The following is a 17,613-nucleotide window of genomic DNA, read 5'->3' on the forward strand; positions in this document are numbered from 1 at the left end:
TTTACCCCATGCTAGGGAAGGTTCCGAAGGCAGTTTTGCTGCTTGTCCGCTCCTTCCTCACTCACCCCTTGCTGGGCCATGTTTTACCAATGGGCAGAACCATTGAACTAAAAGGCAAAGTGTTTTCACCAGATGCCCTCTGCCCTACATAAAAGCAGTGGGGAGACCAAGCCCATTATCCTCATGCTTAAGAAAGGGGATACTGAGTGTGTCCTTAGACCCTGTCCCAGCCCTAACTCTGCAGAAGCTCCTGAGCGCTTGCTTGGTTGCCAAGATTCACACTCCACTCAGAGTGGGAGGTGGAAAGCACCCCTTGGGCTCAGGCCCTGAGCCATATTCTTCAACATGATGTACCCGAAAGCCTGTGCTTTGACAGGTATCAGGCACCTGCCCAGCTATTAATAAATGAATCAGTCCTTTCCCTTCCATCCAACTAGCACTCTCTGTCCTTATACCCCATCAATCTGAACCCCAGAAGGGAGGGGGTGTTAGGGACAGGTGTTACTGACATATCAGCCTGAACTCCTTCCAAGGCTCGAGCTTATCCCAACAGCTTCGGTGTCTGCCACTCCCCACTGATCTCTGCCGTGCCCTCCCCTCTATCCCAGAGGGTAAATCCTCACCTGCTGCTCTCTGACCAAAATGCACATCACCAATTGGAGGAAGGCGAGAAAGGATGGGGTAGACCACACCATTGCCACCGCCATTGCCAGAGTGCTGGGTCCCAAGTGTCCGGGAGCAAAGGGTGAGGCCCGGGTCACAGCAGCACTAGAGAAGATGTGGGAAGGCTCAGGAGCTTTTGGGGAGGCAGAATCCACAAGATCTGATTAGTGAGAGGCGGTGGGTGGGGGGTAGAATTCAAGAATGATTCCCAGATTTCCAGTTTTACAAAGATTCAAGGCTAGTGTGGCAACTCCTGGAGTCAGGACATAAAAGAGCACGGGATGGTGAGATGGCTTAGGGTGGGGTCACACGGGTGACAAAAGAAAGGGAGAATTTGGTTTGTGGCATGCTGGGGGTGGGGGGGGCGGCTGGGCCCATGTGCGTGGTGTTGGATCTGGAGTTCTGGAGACCTAAACGTAGGATGCAGGGATCATCAGTATTTGGACAGCAGTGTTAAGTCCCAGGAAGGAAGGAAATGTAGAATCAACAGAGAAGATGGGGCGCCTGGGTGGCGCAGTCGGTTAAGCGTCCGACTTCAACCAGGTCACGATCTCATGGTCCGTGAGTTCAAGCCCCGCGTCGGGCTCTGGGCTGATGGCTCAGAGCCTGGAGCCTATTTCCGATTCTGTGTCTCCCTCTCTCTCTGCCCCTCGCCCGTTCATGCTCTGTCTCTCTCTGTCCCAAAAATAAATAAACGTTGAAAAAAAAAATTAAAAAAAAAAAAAGAATCAACAGAGAAGAGGGCTAAGGGCAAAAACCTAGAGACACTGATATGAACGCAACTTTAGGTGGGGAGGGAGTGATGATCAGTGTCAGATCATGGTAAGGGGAAGGGACAGACAGAAAGTCAAGAGCAGGCTGTGCCAGAATGGAGAAAGGTCTAGAGGCCATGAGAGACACTTAGATTTGGGAAGTAGGAAGTCACGTGGTGCCCTGGGCTGCAGCACTTCCCCCTGGAGTGGGGAGGGTGGAAGGCAGATGACGGGCACTGAGAAATGACGGGCACCCTCCTGGGAAGCCTGGTTAGGAACAGAGGGAGAGGGGGTGACAGCCAAAAGGGGTGCAGAGTCAAGGAAGGGGCATTGTTCAGTGTGCTTTTAAGAAGAAAACAAAGTGTGTTTATGGGCTCGTGGGGAGGAGGGATGCCAATTACACCTGTGCCATATTCCTGGGTAGCACTTCCCAGCCCCAATTCAGCGGCGAGGTTCACGCAGTTTCCATTTTTGTGTGATGGAAGAAACAAGGTTGTTCAGGATAGCCAAGGGGCAAGACTGCCCCAGCAGTGAAAATGGTCTCCAGACAGAGCCTGTGGTTCAGAGGAGCACAAGGCCAGGGGCAGATTACCCCAGGGACTGCACTGAGTGCAAGAGGCCAACAAGGGTTGGATCAAGAGGAAGAAGAAGAGTAAGGTTAGGCCAGACTAACTTCTAGGTTCACAGTCTGAGGCCTGAGGATGCTGAGTGGTGTCAGATACACAGTGGGTCCTTTACCACCCTACCTGACCCCAACCTCTCCAGACTGATCAACTCATTTTTTACCAAAGTGTTAATGGCTAACACTCCTCAAAATAATTTAGTTCTAACAACGGACAACAGAATCTTCCTGCAACACAGGCTGACACACACCAGCTATCTCATTACTCCGTATCAGAAATTTCCACCACCCCCTTGCCCCAGCCTCTCAGCAACCTTGGGGAATCTACCATAATCTGGTGCAGCAACAGGAAACAGAAAGGAAAACTTCACTGCGTCTCTTCCAGGTGTTGAGCTTTCCCTGACGACCATTCAATATGCTTTCATTCACTCAACAAACACAGACTGACCGTCTACCATGCTCCAGGCACCGTCTCAGGTGCCAGGGACACTGTTGGCGTGAACAAAAGAACCCAAACCCGTCAGTGGGGCATGGACTTACGTGGACAAGGGGGCAGGAGAGCTGTGTGCTCAGAGCCAGGCCCCTCACAATCACAGACCTGTATAGGCGAGATTGCAAGGTCAGGCTGTTTGCCTCATCCTGCTACTGAAACAACTGAGGCCCAGAATGAACTAGGGCCAGGATCTGTGTTGTGTTGGACTTAACTCCAAAGTTTGTGCTGAGAAAGTGGGTCCCCTAGTGCTTCTTAGACTCTCTGGCACAGGAATCATCTGGGGTCTTGTTAAAGTGCGATTCTGATTCAGCAGGTGGGTGGTGAATTTCTAAGAAGTTTCCTGGCAAGGCTTTGGGCCACACCTTGGACACCAAGGGCCTACTGTTTCCCAAACTCGTCTGAACATGAATATTTTTCTCCCAGGGCACTCATTTAATAGCCCCAACCCCACAAGTGAATGCCATCTCTGGGGCTCCCAGGGTCTTTATACTTCCTGCGTTAGCATCCTTATTTGCGCTACTGGCTCTTTGCCTTGATTTCCCTGTGGAGTCCCTGGCTCCGCACAGGGAAGACAGACTCTCCGCTAGGTCAGGGCCCCTCCCCTGGGGGCCGATCCTGCTCCAGCCAGGAAGGTAAGAGGGCTGGAACCTGAATTCCTTGGCCTCACTCTGGGAACTTCCTCCAGAAGCCTGCCTTGACCAAGCCCTGACCCCAGCCTCACCCCACCCTGACCCCAGCCTCACCCCGCCCTGACCCTGCCTGACCAACCCTGCCTTAGCCTGCCTGCAACACCTCTGTCTTAAAATGCCAGCTGCCTCTCACCACAAGGCCCGAGGAAAAAATGGCATTTCGGTGCTTTGTGTCTGCTCTTCAACGAGTATTAACTCTAGAATAATGGGAATTAGTACACTGAGGAAGTAGAGGATAAGACTCCCCTGAGTGCCCTGATTTCTCACCTAGCAAATCAGGGCCTGGCGGAAGAGCTCTGGGACTCAGGAGCTCCAAGCTGGCGGGCCAGCCCTCACCAACAGGCCCTTTGTTGGGTGGGTCAAGCAGTTTGGGAATGTAAATGCCTGCCCGGAGAGCTTGGGGGTTTCTCCTCAGGAAGCCACCTAATCTGACAGCGCAAATCTGGTCAGCTCTGGGGTCTGCAGCCTCTGGACACAGGTCCTGCCTCGGCCAGGGCGAGGCCAGGGGGAGGGGAGCGGGGCTCGCTTCCACTGCGGGATCCTGGGGTCAAGACCAGGGTCATAGCTAGGTGAGCCGGAGTGGGTGGTTGAAGGCCTATGTCCTTTGAGCTCCACCTTGGGACCTGGGGAGCTGTTTGCCTGAGAGGCTCCCACACAGACCCCGAATGCATAATAGTAATAGTAGGAGGAACTTGTTAGGGATACAGACTGCACATCCCGCTCCTAGATACTCTGATTCAGAAGACCAGGGGGAGGGCCTGGGACTCTACATTTGTCACTGGAAACTGGGCTACAGTGATGGTTGTGCCTGAGGGGCCTGAATCAGACCGGCTTTAAATCTGGCCTCTCCCCTGCCCCGCAGTGTGGTCTGGGGCTAGTAACTTCATCTCCTTCTATTCCCATTTCCTCATCCTCAAAATGACTGACTTCTTGGGAGCACCAGGTTTAAGAAGAGGAAAGTGCAGCTCGCAGCCAGGGGCCTGAGTGTTCCCTAACGGACAGCTTCCAGCTTCCAGGACAGAGGCAGCGGTGCGGCTGGAGGGGAAGGCAAACCACGCGCCCCAGAAGCTGCCTGCAGTTTGCAGCCTTTGTCCAAGCCACTCCCTGTCCAGCACCTCCTACCCCACATCCTCAGCATCCAAGGGACCAAAGCTCACCCCTGGGGAGCCTGGTTGCTCTCTGGGGGAGGCCCGGCCTGCCACCTCCTCCCCTCTGTTCTCTTAGACCTCCCTGAGCCTCTGGGAGCTTATAACTGTCCTTAGGGGAAGGTACTGGCTTTGAAATGGTATTTGTAGGCATGACCCCCAGCCCAGGGCCACAGCAAGCAGCCCACTGTCCCTAAGCAGATGGCAGTGGCCAAGGGCCTTAAAAATCCTCCTTGTTGACAGAGCTGCTGGGCCAGAGCCTGGCTAAAGGAAAGGCCATGGACAGGGAGGGTCCCAGGTCAGGTGGAGGTGGGGGTCAGGTGGAGACAACAAGGTCAAAAGTCAGGAAGAGGGCCCAACTGGAGGTGAAGACAGGGGTGAGAAGAAGATGACAACAGTGCCAGGGAGGTCACAGGACTGAGGAAAAGCAGGGAGGGAAAAGGAAAGGGGACGGAGACGGGCCGAGGAGGAAGAGAGCGGCAAGCAGGTGGAATGATGGAAGTGGGGAGGGGCACGCGTGACTGGATATGGAGGGGCTCTGAGGGTCTCCCCGCCAGACGGTCTGCTGAGTCAAGCCCAAGTAAGGAGATTTTCTGTTTTTATTCCTTCTGGCGGAAAGTTTGGTGATGTTCTCACGGTGGCAGGATTAACAGCCCCGCGATTTACGGTCCATGATTTATGGAGCCGGGTTCCTGGACTCCTGACAGGGCTGTCACATGTTTACTCCCTCTGGGAAGGCAGGCAATGGGGTGGGGGGGGGGGGGAAGCAGAAAAAGAGGATTCCTTTACCCCCTCCCTGCTTTCTCTCCCCAACTCCTCCTTCCTTCAGAGGCCTGTGCCCGCCCACCCAGCCAACCAAACGGGTCACACCCCGGCTCGAACCCTCCAGACTCCCCACTGCTAGAACGCTGCTTGCTCTAGGAGCCTTCCTCGTCCCCTAAAGTCTGGAAAGTCAGTTACCCCTCCTTTTTTCTAATTGTGGCAAAATATATGTAATGTAAAAGTTATCACATTAACCACATTTAGGAATACAGTTCAGCTGGTTAACTACATTCACACTGTCGTGCAACCATCACCACTCCAGAACTCTTCTCATCTTGCAAAACTAAAACTCTGTACCCACTAAACACTAACTCTCCCCTCCCCTCTCCCCTGAGCCAGCAACCCCCATTCCACTTTTCTGTCTCTATGGATTTGACTACTCCAGATAGCTCAACTAAGTGGAATCATATGTTATTGGTCCTTTTGTGACTGGCTTATTTCACTTAGCATAATGTCTTCAAGGGCCATCCATGCTGTAACATGCGTCACAATTTCCTCCCTTTTTAAGGTTATGTAATGTTCCTCTGTGCCCGTGTATACACCACACTTGGCTTATCCATTCATCCGCTGATGGACACTTGGGTGGCTTCCACCTTTGGGCAATTGTGACTAAAGCAGCTAGGAAACTTGTCTATGTCCCCAGGGCATCTGAGAGTCGGGCACAGCACAGACCCACAGTAAATGCCTTGCTGAAAGACTAAGTAATCCCTCCCATTCTCTAAGCGGGGCACCCATTAGGTAACTAATTTCTCCTTTAGCTGGCATCTTCAGAAAACACAGGGCCTTGAGCCAGAAGAGAGACCTTTCACAGGAATTGGGAGCCCAGTATGGATAGGAAGGTTCTGGAAATCCTCAAAACCCTCTGAACAGAGAGCCAGTCCTACAAGAGGGTAGACCCAGATGTCCTCACATGTCTCAACTTCTGCCCTTTACAAAACACTGATAGGTCTGGCCACATCAACATGAAGCATCCCTGTCCAAAGAAAAACGCTAAAACAAACAGACAGATGAAAGATTGGGAGAAATGATTTGTAACCTCTGAAACTAACCAAGGATAATATCTGGAATATAGAAAGAACTTCTACAAATCAACCAAAAATTTTTCTAAATTAAGACAGGAAGTCCAATTTAAACGCAGGCAAAGACGATGAATAGACAATTTGCAAAAAGAAACTCAAACCACTAAGCATATAAGAGATACTCAAACTTACTAGCAATGAGAGAAATGCAAATTAAAACGATGAGATGGCATTTTAAACTCATCAGGATGGCACACATTAGAAAGGTGGACAAGAGCAGGTATTGGTGATGACATGGGGGGACAGAAACTATTGTCCGCTCTGGGTCAAAATGGGTCCTGGCTCAGCCTTTCTGGAAAACATTATGGCACAGCATAGAAAATAAACATATTAACTCAAGGATCCCAACTGTCCATTTATATAGCCCAGACTTAGTCTCACACAGGGTCCCAAGAGAGCATGAATGAGGATGTTCTTCAGAGTTTCATGTGTGGCCAGGAGTTACAGCCAAGCCAGGGTCTCTCCCGGGGGGATGGATATACAGAATGTGATGGAAACACAGCTCATAATGCAACACAGCAGTTAGAAACCACAAACCAGACAAACACAGGAGCAGGGCTAGATCTTTTATTTATTCATTTATTTGAGAGAGAGTGTGTGTGTGAATCGGGGAGGGGTAGAGGGAGAGAGAGAAAAAATCTTAATCAGGCTTCATGCTTAGTGCAGAACCCGATGTGGGGCTTGATCCCACAACCCTGGAATCATGATCTGAACCAATATCAAGAGTCAGACACAACTGACTGAGCCAGTCAGGTGCCCCAGGGCTAGATCTTTAAAATACAGTGCTGAGTAAAGTAAGAAACTGCAAGAAATGTATAGTTCAAGATCACCTATGTAAATTAAAAATACCTATAACACACTAAACAACCTTACATACATTATAAGGATCTATGCATATTTCAAGATATCTGTCAAATATGTCAGGGTGGGTACAGATAAAGGAAGGCAGCAATGCCTTGGGATTGAGGATAAAGAAAGGAAAAATTTTAAATAAAACAAGAGAGGAGCCTTGCATAGACAGGTGATCATAAAGTGTCATGGTCTGAAGGTGGGATTAATTCAATGTCAGGTACCTGAGCTCAAAACAAACAAACAAACAAACAGGCACAAAACAAAAAGCACCTGTGTCTTCCATGTGACTCAGGAAAACTACCTCTGTAACATTTTCCTCTTTCCATGTTTCTGGGAGCAAACTGTCAAAGGAGATGTGAGTCCCAGTGGTCTTGGAATAGAAGATCTTGGAACTTTCATCTTGCTACAGTTAAAAGGCCTCAATGAAGAGCGTGTCCTCTGGATGGATGTGTTAGTGAAGAAGAAGCCTGGGCTATCAACCTCTCCCAGACTGAACGCACAGCGATGCTGCCCCAGGGCTGGTGGGTGGGTAGAGAGAAGGCTGCACCATATGTCTGATGGGATGGGGGTGGTAACTGCTTATCCCCTCCCTTCCAAGTTTTCCTGAGCAGCCACACAGTCCATCGGAGGGTAAGAATGGACCAGGGCCAGGAAGCTCAGCAAGCCCACCCTTCCTCACTCACTACCCCTGTACCTGGAAGGTCTGCATCCCTGGGAAGCCAAGCCAGCCTGGCCACTGGGCAGGACCTCCCACTGGATGGGGCTTAGACTCATGGTCCATTCTAGTATCTCCGGGTCCTATTTGTTTTGTTCATTAAAGAGCTTCCAAGTCTAGCATTACAGAGACACAGTGAGTAATATTATCCCCATTTTGTAGGCAAGGAAATAGAGGCCCACAAAGATGAAATCATTGTTGCATAAGTTAGAGAAGCACAACCGAAACTGGAATACTAGTTTCCTGACCCTCAAGCCAAATTTCTAGACATATATCAAGCACATGAGACTATCTTCCTCCCAGCGGTGGATCTGCTGTGGGTCAGCCCTTCCAGGCCTACCAGGGACAGAGGGGCAGAAGGGCAGGGCCACACAGGTCCCTCGGAGGAGAGGATGCCATCCTGGAGGTGGCTGTTTTCATGCTAGGAACTTTTTAACATGGATTGAAAATGAATCATTACACTCTCACCTCCTCTTATTGCCAAGGAACGTGCCAGAAGCCCACACACCCTCACCAAGTTTCACTCAATCTCTCGGCCTCTCTCCATACTCAGCCCCCACTCAGGAAACAGTGAGGGAGGAAGCAGTGAGGGTCAGTAAGTGGTGGGCGAGACTCAGGCTGAGAGTGGACAGTCAGGCAACGAACAGGCAAACCTCCCAGGGCTGAGTCAACCCGACCACGCCTGCTCATCCTAGAAGAAGCCACACAAACCACCCGTGCATTCTCTAACACAGACTTGTATCTCAAATGATCTACATTTCAAACTCTCTGCTTTCTCCCTTCAAGCTTAACACCATCACACTTGCTCACTGCCGTTCAATACACAGATGTAACTACTTAATAATGGAACTTAGTCTACCTCTGATTTGAAAACCCAGAAGATGGCCACATCATTTTTTTTTTTTTTTGAGGTTTCTGGATGATAATTGCACTTATTGAGTATAAATTGGACATTGGCAGAGAGGAAGGCTATTTGTGCCGCAACAGGAGCCCTTGTTTTCTGCTCTAGACCACATGGGAGATTTTCAAATAAGTTTCTAAGAGTTGTCTTGGTGCTATCAGTAATGTAACCATATATACATTATTTCTAGCGTCATAAAAGTTCCTTATAATGATGATTTTCAAGGATAAGATGGACATCCTCGGAGAAACCAATTCCATTTAAAATGTTCTGACATTGTACAGAAACAAATAGGTAAAAGTAAAAGGCAGTTTCCAATGGGGAGACGCTCCAAAAAAGGAGTGCTACTGAGGTGAACCCCTATACCACGGAGGAAATTGCTTTTTGTGGGAAGAGTCACCCCACTCCCTAGCTTTAGGGAGGACACAGTGCCTTCTTTGGTGCTAGGCTGCACGGGGGCTCCTGGCATGTGCCTGGCATATTTCTCTGATAGGGTTCGTGGTGATGGCCACAGAGGACTCCCAATTTCTCCCTGAAGAGTGACCTCTGATAGCAGGAGATCGGCGCCTCCAGCATTTTAGAATCCATGCAAGACTGGATGCAAGGGCTGATGGGGATTTTCTATCTGCTGGGATTTCACAATTCAGGTAAATAAAAACCTGAGGAGCTCTGGGGAGGAAGAAGGAGATGCTACAATAATGTGAAGCAGGTAGTTTTTGGTGCCCTCGCTCATTTCCGTTTCCTTATAGTGCCCACCCCACATGTCCCAGTAGCCCATCCCATTCACCTAACTCAAGCTGTCCCAATACATCCTGATGCACCCCCGTCCCACCCCATCCCACCAGGACACATTCACCTCCACTCTACCATATCCCAATTGTCCCATTCCACCACACCCAATACCACCCCTCCCATCCTATCCCATTCCACCCCAATTCATTCTAACCCATTCCTACCCCACCCACCCCATCCTACCAGTCAATCCCCTGAACACTCTCTATCTAACCCTCTCAATCCCACCTCAAACCATTGTATTTCACTCAACCCTATTCCCTTCCATTCCACCATCCATCCCAATCCACCCCAATACATCCTACCCATCCCATTCCCAAAACCTCCCCAGCATTCTTGATCCTACCCCAACTCATTCCTTCCTATATGATCTCAGTCTATCTCAAATTATTTTATTCCTCCAATCCCAAAGCATGGTATTCCATTCCATTCCCTCCTCTCCCATACACTGCTTTGCCAAGGCTCTTGTTTGTGATTGTATACAGAGGCATGACCATTCTTTATGTTACATGAAGCTACGTGAGAAAGCCAAAGGGTCTCACCCTCCCCCAAACATCTAACAGTTGAGTGTGTATCCGAGTGGGAGAGGAGAAAAAAAGATACAGAATCTCATCTTTAAAAGAAAGGTATGGAAAGATAGAACTGAACTCTCAAGAGTCCAGAAAGAAAATAGGGCACCTGGGTGGCTTAGTTGGTTAAGCATCTGACTTCAGCTCAGGTCATGATCTCATGGTTCATGAATTCCAGCCCCACATTGGGTGCAGAGACTGAGACTGCCTGGGATTCTCTCTCTCTCTCTCTCTCTCTCTCTCTCTCTCTGCCCCTCCCCCATAGGCAGGTACACACAAGTGCACACACTCTCTCTCTCAAAATAAATAAATAAACTTAAAAAAAAAAAAAAGAGTCCCGGGGCGCCTGGGTGGCTCAGTCGGTTGAGCGTCCAACTTCAGCTCAGGTCACGATCTCGCGGTCTGTGAGTTCGAGCCCCGCGTCAGGCTCTGGGCTGATGGCTCAGAGCCTGGAGCCTGCTTCCGATTCTGTGTCTCCCTCTCTCTCTGCCCCTCCCCCATTCATGCTCTATCTCTCTCTGTCTCAAAAATAAATAAATGTTAAAAAAAAAAATTAAAAAAAAAAAAAAAGAGTCCAGAAAGAAAATAAATATGAGTCTCCCTTGTCTCTCTTACCTTACAAGAGCCAGGAAAAAGTTCTAAGAACCACACCATCATTTTCAGGTTGAGAAAACCCCACATTGCATAGGCCACCCTTTGCTTTCTTTCTGTGGGTCCAAGGGAGAGTCAAGTTCTGTTCAAAGCCAGTGAATCCTAAGACAGTGTCTCTGTGAGGCAGAGGACCCTGAAATAATCCTCCATTTTCAGGTTCATCCAGATGGTCCCCTGTTGTGGAAAATCGTGCCGCGGACAGAGAGTAGGGGTTTGGAGGCCATACTGGTCTCAAGGAGCAAGGCCCCAGGACAGTATCAGTGACATCAACCAACCTCTAGGGGGAGATACGGGATCCTCCCTGTTACCCCTCCAGGAAGAGGAGTGATGGTTGGGTGAGTGGACCACCCCACTGAAAGTGCCGGGTGTACTTTCAGCAGGAGGAACGGGGAGGGAAGACTCTTGCAGATGCACAGAGCAGTACCTCAGAGGGGCGCTGTGTTAGAACCCTTCCCCTCACGATTCTAAGAGGCCGGCGTACAAAGTAGTAGCAGCAGCCCCAGTGGTGGTGGTGGTGGTGGTGGTGGTGGCGGTGGCGGTGGCCGTGGGCGCTGGCGGCAGCATCTAACACATACTGAATACTAACCAAGTCCCGCACTGTGACAATGCTTTCCAGGAATTAGGAGAATGGCCCCTGGAGTCAGGTAGCCCTGAGGGTTGATCCTGCCTCCTTTACCTATCTGCTCTAGAATCTTAGCCAAACTGCTTAATTTGTGAGCCTTTGTCTCTTCAAATCTGATAAAGTGCCTGGATTGTTATGCGAATTGAATAGTAATGTCTAAGACGCATTAGCCAGACTCACTGAAGTGCAGCTGCTATCAGTAAGACACAGAAGGGCTGGGGCTGCCTCCCACCTAGGGGATGCGTCTTCACCCCTTCCCACTCCCATAAATCCTTTGCCTTGGGGATGTCCAAGAAGGCAGTCTGAGGGTCAGGAAGCCTTGGGTTCCAGGGAACCTGCCTCTGATCTTCTCAACAGGTGCTTATTGAGTATCTGTGGTCTGGTCTACACTGCCCTGCCCGAGTTCACAGACCTTCAGGGGATACAAACAGGTATCACCTCGCTAAACAGAACAATATGTTCTGATGAGTTTTACAACAGGGAGCTTGGGGATTGTGAGAGTTCATGGCAGAGTTCAATCAAGATGGGTGTTTGGGACTAGCAGACCAAGGTGACATCTTTGCAGTCACAGGAGCTATGGTGGAGATGCATGGACCAGGGCCGCATGAGGGGCTGGAAGTCTGGGGTCCAGGCCGTGAGTGCCAACAGCAGCACAGCATAACTCGGGGTGGGGGCAGCCCAGGGGGAAGAGCAGGGCAGAGGCACGCAGCCTGGACAGAAGGATCCCCGGGGGCATAGCGCCAGCTGGGCCCCCTTAGAAGTTGAACAACAGTGGGGTTGTGAGTAAGATATTCAGAGTTGGACAAACTGGCTTTAAGCCGTGGCTTGGCCATTGACTTGTTATGTGGTTAAGTTACATATCCTCTCTGAACCTATTTCTCCACCTACAAAATGGGGATAATAATATTGCCAGCCTGACCACATTGCTGTGATGGTTGAGTTAATACAAGCAAGTGCTTGAGATGGTACCAGCACATGATGAAGACTCAGTGACCACCAGCTATTAGTGTTACTCCCTTGGATACCTAGGGGGTAGCTGCGGTGGGGGGAGGCGCAGGCCACAGTGAGGGATCACAGGCTTCTCAGCTGAGTCCTTTGTCCTCAGGGTTACCGCTCCAGCCCTGGCTTCCACTAAATGGGCACACTGGACGAGCTAGGTTATGCACTGCGTCTGGTGCATTTCGGATTTCTAGTCCTTTCCACAATGCAGGAATGACTTGCCCCTTTTCCAAGTGGAGAACGTGAGCTTAGAGAGGTCTGAAGATCAACCAGTTCTCCCACAAGGAACATCTGGCTCTGCTGGGCAATCAGATTACCTGCTGGCCTGAAAATGATGATGAAGCAGAGGCAGGTCAAGGTGATGCTGCCGAAGCCACCTGCTGGACTCTCCTGGACAAACCCAAACCCTGCAATCTAAGAGCCTGAAAATCTGGTTCTCTAGTCCCCTGGCACATGATTCCAGGCTCACCTTCAACAAAGCCATGTTCTCGCCAGCTGGAGATATGGTCAACATCATCTGCTATGCTCAGCTTCTTTTTTCAAAACCATAAACTTGTTGCTCAATTGCAAATGGAAATTCAAATCCATACTCTGGTGACTGAGTGGTTCAAGACCTTTCCTTGGGGGTGTGGGGACAGTTATATCTAAAGGCTTGTTGCATCGATTCTGAAATCTAAGGAATGATCTACCAATCTGTGATATTTTGTTCTAGAGGGAGAGCAACGGGGGACCAGGGCATCTTCATCACCTCTGGCTGTCTTGCCCTCTAAAACCCTTGATTTAGCCTTATCAGTCCTTAAAAAACTGTCCAAGAAAAAAAAATATTTAAAAACCATCCACTGATTTAACAACCATCTATCAGGCTCCAATTCTATGCTAGGTCCTGAGCTGAGTGCTGGTGATATCAAGAGAAATAAAGTGCTGTTCCTGCCTTCAGGAAGCTCATAGTTTAATACAGGAGACAAACAAATAAGTACTTTGAATACAATTCAATTCGTACTATAATCAAACACTGGGTATGATCAATGTCCCAGTATGCAAGAAACCTCTGGAAACAAGCACTTAGGGAACAAGCAAAGCAGGGAGAATTTTTTTTTAATAATTTGGTATTTGATTTTTGTTTTTTAAGCAATGAAGAGGTCAGCATGGGAAAAATCAGAAGTTCGTAGGAATTCCTTATACTTCCAGTTCAACATGGCTTTTATTTTGAGTTACTTAGTAAGCATATGGGAGGCACGACAGCCTTGTCAATGCTCAGAGCCTCTGAATCCAGAGAAAAGTAGCTAGGTTAAGAGCAATTGAGGGTCGGCACTAGATGGCCACCTGGTAGGGGAGGCATTGAAAATGACTCTAAGGTTTCTGGGCTGGGTAAGTGGAAGGCTGCAGGTGCTACCAGCCTACACGTGGAATACTGGAGGCTCAGGAAAGGAGGTAATGAGCTTGCTTTGGAAGGGGAACATCTAGGTGAAGTTATCCAAGAGTCAGTCGGATATATGGGCTGTCCAGACCCAGAGTTTCGATGGACTAGGAAGCCAATAGATATATCAGAGGTGTCTTGGCAGGAGACATGTCTGGAAGCTTCACTGTGGTAGTGGAAGGGATGGGCCCTGGTGAGCTCACCCACAAAGTGGTGAAAGGAAATGAAGAAAGACACAAGGAACGGAACACTGCAGGAAACACTTACAGGAGGGGAAGAAGTGCTTCCACCAGAGACTGGGAAGGAACAACCAAGAGGTAGGAGAGAAATCATCAAAGCACCGTAGCCCAGAAACCCAAGGAAGAGAAATTTTGAAAGGAGTAAACCAAAGTGTTCAAAGTCACAGAGAGGTAAAGGAAAATAAACACAGAGTAAGCAGGATGGGTTTGATAATTAGGATGGTCATCGGTGATCTTTCCTAGAGAGTTCCTATCCTAGGGACAAAAGGCAGCCTGCAGTGAGTGAGAGGCAGCAAAGAAAGTGAGTTGAAGACCCCTTTGAAGACACTCATAAAGGCAAAGAGATGGGATGGTAGACAGAAGGTCACTAAGGCTGAGAAATCTGGTTAGCTTGTTTTCTATTAAAGATTAAGCTGTTCACAGGCCAAGGGGAAACAAGAAGAGAGACAGACTGACCCACAGTTAAGAGAGGTTGATGAGAGGTTTCTATGGAGGCTGCAGTGGGGGCGGGGGGGGGGGGTGCGTAGTGTGAGGCAGGGCCCACATGGAAGGGGTTGAGGTCTAAAGAAAGGTGGGTGAGAAGGCTCCCCCTTTTCAAATCCTTATATTCATTTTATTCAGTCCTCCCTGGTCCAAGGAAGGGAGACAGCTCAGTCCTGAGCATCTTTTAAAGTCAACAGAGTGAAGAGAACACAAAATGAATGTGCTTCCCTCTCTAAAGTGCCAAACTCTGCGATCATCTGTCACCAAGTCCATTTCCAAATCTCTGCTGCTTGCAAGGCCAAAAAGCACATCAAAATGCGGGAAAGGTTTTTTAAAAAAAAAAAAAATGCACTGGAAGCACCGTAAGTCAGAGTGCCGGCCAGAGAACGAATACCCCCTCCCCCAAGCAATTCACCACCACCACCACCACTGCTCTACTGACCACAGAGCTGGAATCCAATGGATCTCTACAAGGCAAGATTGCAGCATCCCCCAGCAGTGTGCAAGCTCCTGTGAGTCGGCCCTTTTCTTTCCCCAGGGACATGACATGCCCAAGGGGCAGGGACAAATCTAGCTAGAAAAACAGTTCCATCACATCAGGAGCAGTCTAAGTCTGCTGAACCAGAGCAAGGGCCCCACCTGGACAAACGTCGGAGAGGCCTGACAGTCCATAGCAGCGGTTCCCCCACCGCCCATGTGGCAAGTCTGGGGGACCAGCAGTGTCGCGGTGAACAGCGCAGCCACCCAGTGGGTGTGGGTGTGCGCGAGGCCTGAGCTCCTAGGCGAGCGCACCGCGGGCGCCCCTCTCTGGGTGTCGGCAGCTATGACTCTTAGGAGAACCCAGAAAGTCCTGTCAAGTCGGGATGGGAAAGCTGAGGCTAGCTTGGGGCGCCTTCCCAGACCAGCAACCGGAACATTCCCGGCTATGGAGGTGGTGACTGTCTGCAGGTACGGGTTCACTGGATATTGGAGCCCAGAGCGGGGCGGAAAGCTCTCTCGTGAAGGGGCGCACTTTCTAAGAAGGGAGCACTTGGGATGCTGGAGTGGCAGAGGCCAAGCCTTCAGAGGTTCAATCGGTGGTTTAAAAGAAAAAAGAAAAAAAAAAAAAAAAACACCAAAAAAACAAGAAAATAAACAAAAACAAAACCAGCACGGATCCAGGCCGGAGGTGTTCCTAGTCCAGGCCTAGGCAGCAGGTGTTACCGGTTTTCTCCCCCAGTGAGTGTGAGCCTCTGGGCTAAATGAAAATGCGGCCCCAGGCATCGCCCGTTGGACCCGTCCCCACCCGGGCACGCGGAACTTTCTAGGCTGTGGCTAGAGCTGAGCGTCAGAGGGGTGCAGGAGATAAAGTGGAAGGGCACCAGTCGGGGCCAGTGATCCCCACTGGAGACTGGGTTCTCCCGAAGGTCCGCGTGCCTTCCCCAATACGCCAGCTGCAGCCAAACACCCGCGAAGTTCCGGTACTCGCCGCACCCGCCGGGTCTGCCCCCCTCCCTGACTCGGTCGCAGGGAGCAGGTCCCGCCGCCCGCGCCGCCGCAGCCGCAGCCCCGGCGCTCGGCTGCAGCAGGGCGCGGGAAAGGGCACTTTGGCGCGGAGTGGGAACCGAGGGGAATGTGGCGGCGCGGAACCTGACGGCGACACTCCCTCCCCCGCCCCCGGGCACAACCGCCGCCCCCGCCTCCCCGTGGCTCAGCACCCTCCAGCCCCCAACCTGAGCCCTCCCGCAAGGCGTGCGCGGGACCCCGGCCCTGGGCGCACGCCCACCTGATTCCCCCCTTCTAGCCCCGAGCGCCGGGGGAGGGGGACACTTGGGGAGGAGGTGGTGGCCGCAGTTTCGAGGCGGCTCCGGCTGGGGCGCGGGCTTCATTCACCAGAAAATGGGCGGGGGCAGGAAGGACAGACCCCGCAAACGCGGAAACGCGGAGGGGGCACGCCATTCGTCTCCAACCCCCAGGACCAGTGTGCCAACCGGAATCGGGAGGCGGCGGTGGGGGGAGGGCTCCAGGAAAGTTTATCGGGGAAAAGCCTGGCACCTTGGGGGGCTGGGAGGTTGGAGCAACTGAAGCCACGGTCCGGGTGCCCCTCAACCCCTGGCAGGGATGTTGGTCTCCCAGGCCCCCGCGCCGGTCGGATCCGGCCAAGTTGCGGCTGGGGCTGGGGGTAGCAGTGAGGGTGACGGTGGAGGTGAGGACGCCGCTGAAGGTGGGGGGTGGGGGGGGAGGATGAGGGGCCGACTGAAGCGAGGCTGAGCAGGAGGGTGGGCGACTGGGAGTGGGTAAGGTTAAGGGGGAGAGCGGGGGAAGGGACAGGGACCGTGTCGGGGAGGGGTGGGCACGGGGCTCGGGTGGGGCGCGCGGCCGCCGCGTCTCCCCGGCGCGGCCGGACTTACCCGCGGCGGCCGAGGCGCCGAGCAGCCCCCAGCCCAGCAGCAGCAGCAGCGGCGGCGGCGTTGGCGGCGGCGGCGGGCGGCCCCAGCGGCTCCCCGCGCCCGGCACGAGCGCCGAAATCCCGGCTCCGCCGCGAGCCCTCCCCGCGGGGCGGCCGCAGCGCCCCTGCTCCCGTCCCAGCGAGCGCGGCATGGCGCGGCCGGCAGCGCCGAGGGAGAGGCTCCGCTCGCCGCCGAGGAGAAAGGAGGTCAGGAGAGCTCTGGAGCTTTTTTCTGCTCGGAAAAAAATCCCGGTACGCGGGAGCCCTGAGCTTCTGCGGCTGGAATGAACCAAGTGTCCGCCCGGCCGGGGAGAGGCGCGCTGCGCTCTCGGAAATGACTCGCTCCAATCCCGCTTCGCGGGGTTCGCGCCGGGGGGCGGGGGGGGGGGGTGAATTATCCCCGGATTAATCACTCCGGAGCCGCTTCTCCGCCGCTCCAAATGCTGGGGGTGGAAGCGCAGCAAAGGAAAAAAATATTGGAGGGTGGGGGTTCCTCTTCAGCGCCACCTCCACCTCCAGATAAACCACAAATTACATCTAAAGGGTTGTTTATTCCTGTTTGTTTTACAATTGACCAGTTTCTTTTAAGTTCAGTCCTCTCGTTGCCATTTATAAGATTACCCATTAATACACCACCCCCCCATACACACGCGCGCGCACATACACACAGTGATACACAC

At 51.7% G+C, this 17,613-nt stretch overlaps 1 protein-coding gene across 7 annotated transcripts in view; it reads right to left on the reverse strand.

The window, feature by feature from the left end:
* The window catches only part of CSMD2 (CUB and Sushi multiple domains 2), a 602,428-nt gene extending 585,230 nt beyond the window's left edge, over positions 1-17,198 (reverse strand). For all 7 annotated transcript variants that reach the window (XM_086716392.1, XM_086716389.1, XM_086716388.1 and 4 more), the window contains exon 1: positions 16,896-17,198. In XM_086716392.1, coding sequence (XP_086572518.1) covers positions 16,896-17,085 — 190 coding nt within the window. In that variant the 5' untranslated portion in view covers positions 17,086-17,198. The remainder of the gene's footprint in view (positions 1-16,895) is intronic.
* Between the last annotated feature and the right edge of the window lie 415 nt (positions 17,199-17,613).

The sequence above is a fragment of the Puma concolor genome, chromosome C1, assembly GCF_028749965.1.
Source record: "Puma concolor isolate L17-30 chromosome C1, mPumCon1.1.hap2, whole genome shotgun sequence".
Classification (NCBI taxonomy): Eukaryota; Metazoa; Chordata; class Mammalia; order Carnivora; family Felidae; genus Puma; species Puma concolor.